Genomic DNA, 2,500 nt, shown 5'->3' on the forward strand with positions numbered 1-2,500 from the left:
TGGAGAAAAAGGAGACAGGAAGTCCCGGACCACCAGCCTTCTGATAGGACAGTGAGAACGACAGACGCAAGAATGACAGAGACAGCATCCAATAGGATGGGAGATATGAGGAATGTAAGAGTAGAAAAAGGAGACAGGAAGTCCCGGCCCCCACAGCCTGCTGACAGGCCAGTGAGAACCACAGACGCAAGACTGACAGAGACAGCATCCAATAGGATGGGAGGAATGAGGGATGTAAGAGGACAATAAGGAGACAGGAAGTCCCGGCCCACCAGCCTGCTGATAGGCCGGGGAGCATGAGAGGGAGGAGACTGACGGAGCCGGCACCCAAAGAGAAGTGAGCGGGCACTGGCGGCGGGCGCTGGCGGCGGGCACGCGGGCCTCTACCTTTGCTGGAGCCCTGCTGCTGCGTGTGGGCGCTGGAGTCGCCCAGCAGTCTGTGGAAGAGGAGGGTGATGAAGGTGAACACGGAGGTCACCGCCCGTCTGCTCTGGCGCACACACGCGCCCGAGACACTCGCCAGCACACCTGCGCGGAGCCAGAACACACACACACACACACACACACACACAAACACACACACACACGCATCACATCAGAGCTTTAACACACAGGTCATACACCTCTCTCACAGTGGCTGAAACACAAACGCATACTGCATGTGCATCATTTGCTCAGTGCATATTCATGTAAAACGGAACAAGAGCTTCCATTTCTCTCCTGCACGTTCTGAAAAGTTCACAGGCGCACACACACACACGCACACACACACACAGAAGTAAATCTGTTTAATTCTGTTTAATTCATCTGATTCACTTCCCCCCTCGAGCCTCTCGAGAAGTCTTTGACTCCACAGCTTGTTGCAGGAGTGGGAACTGAATCAGATGATCTCAGGTGACCTCTGACCCCGTCACAAGTCTGGGCCTACTTGAGGCTAGAGGGGTGAAGCGGAGTCAGTGGAACATTGATCCTAAGAACAGAGGCGTGTACACACTCCGCAAACAGAGGCCAATGTTAGTGCCGACTGCGTAGTTACTCACCGTAACTGTTTACGGTTTTCAAGCAAACAATTTGAAATGTTTGCACAAAAACACATTTAAAATGGGCAAATAAAAGAATGTCTACAAACATTGGCCTGTTTGCCAGATCTGACCACATCGTGTTGGGATGTAGGCTGTAGGCCTGGTAAACCACTACTCCGGGGGGCGAGTTACCAAAACCATAGTTGCTAACTAAGTTAGCTAACTAATTTCCCTTTGCCAACCCGAGGCGGACCCAGGTTAAGATTAAAGAGTAAGAGTTAAGGTAAAAGTCCTGCCAAGTATTTGATCCAACCACTTTAGTAAACCAGCTCATCCTAATTAGCAGCCAGGTAAATCAGATAATTAGCGATATCACCAGCGTTAAGTGCACAGGTTGAAAGAACATTAAGCAGGACTTTTACTTTCTGGACCTGGGATGTCCGCCTCTGTTGCCAACCGACCAAGTAGCTAACAGGTAAGCAACTATGGCTTTGGGGAACACGGCCCTGTTTTGGTGGTCTCCTTGTCCAGCGTGCTGTGACGTTGGGGTCTCACCTGTCCGGTGCTTCTGGCTGCGCTTGCTGCTGTAGATGGAGGTGGCGGTGGAGGACAGGTGCAGGCCGGCATCACCGCCGGCGGCAGCCGAGGCCAACGCGGCGGCAGAGGAGGAGGAGGATGAGGATGACGACGCGCCTGATGAAGAGTACGCGGTCAGGGCTTCTTTGTGCTCGCCGTGGAGGGAGCAATCGCGGCAGATGTAGCCGTTGGCGACGGTCGTGTGCGAATGCGTGACGCCTGCGTTGCCGTTGACCCGTGACGATGAGCTGTGCTCTGTTCGAACGCTGCGTCCTGCTGTGAACACACACACACACACACATACACACCAACAGCGGGTCACACAAGAGTTCTCCGCAGTGCCTCCACAGTTAAAAGCGTAGGCACTTACCAGGACAACACAAAGCAACTAAAACATGTGACTGCAGCTCTTTGAAATATGTTTTAGAGATCATCAAATAAACAGCCATTGAAATATCAGTAATAACATAATAGTTTGGATTATATAGGAAATAGTCAACTCACCTTTCAGGTCAGTCTCGAGCTCTGTGCCTATGGTTCAGGAAATAGACACAGATGGAGAGGGAGAGAGGGATAGAGACAGAGACGGAGAACAAGAGACAAGACAAGTTATAACCTATTATCTCCCTCAACAATGGAATTCTCTTCTCTGATTGGCTAATGGGGTGGCCATTAACTTCGTATAACCTGCTACCTTCGAAGTAGTTCCCGTATCACACTTGAATATTAATTCGCCAAACTCGTTGCGAAGTTTAAATGAACTGTCATGTTGCATCCAAGCTGAAATACAGACGTGCAGAACCATAGTAACATTGTAGCATATGACGGAGGTGGATTGTAGCTAGTTGGATGCCATGTACAGTGAGGAGAACATGTATTTGATACCATGCTAAAGTTGACTA

The 2,500-nt window shown here is 50.4% G+C and overlaps 1 protein-coding gene across 6 annotated transcripts in view; it reads right to left on the reverse strand.

Annotated features, from left to right (window-relative positions):
* LOC134077013 (SUN domain-containing protein 1-like) overlaps positions 1–2,500 on the reverse strand; it is a 47,583-nt gene that overhangs the window by 19,601 nt on the left and 25,482 nt on the right. For 5 of the 6 annotated variants that reach the window (XM_062532362.1, XM_062532360.1, XM_062532359.1 and 2 more), the window contains 3 exons: positions 2,103–2,129; positions 1,578–1,874; positions 388–528 (listed from right to left, as the gene is read on the reverse strand). In XM_062532362.1, coding sequence (XP_062388346.1) covers positions 388–528; positions 1,578–1,874; positions 2,103–2,129 — 465 coding nt within the window. The remainder of the gene's footprint in view (positions 1–387; positions 529–1,577; positions 1,875–2,102; positions 2,130–2,500) is intronic. The other variant, XM_062532358.1, reaches the window with a different exon arrangement.

Source organism: Sardina pilchardus, chromosome 3 (assembly GCF_963854185.1).
Source record: "Sardina pilchardus chromosome 3, fSarPil1.1, whole genome shotgun sequence".
Taxonomy (NCBI): domain Eukaryota; kingdom Metazoa; phylum Chordata; class Actinopteri; order Clupeiformes; family Clupeidae; genus Sardina; species Sardina pilchardus.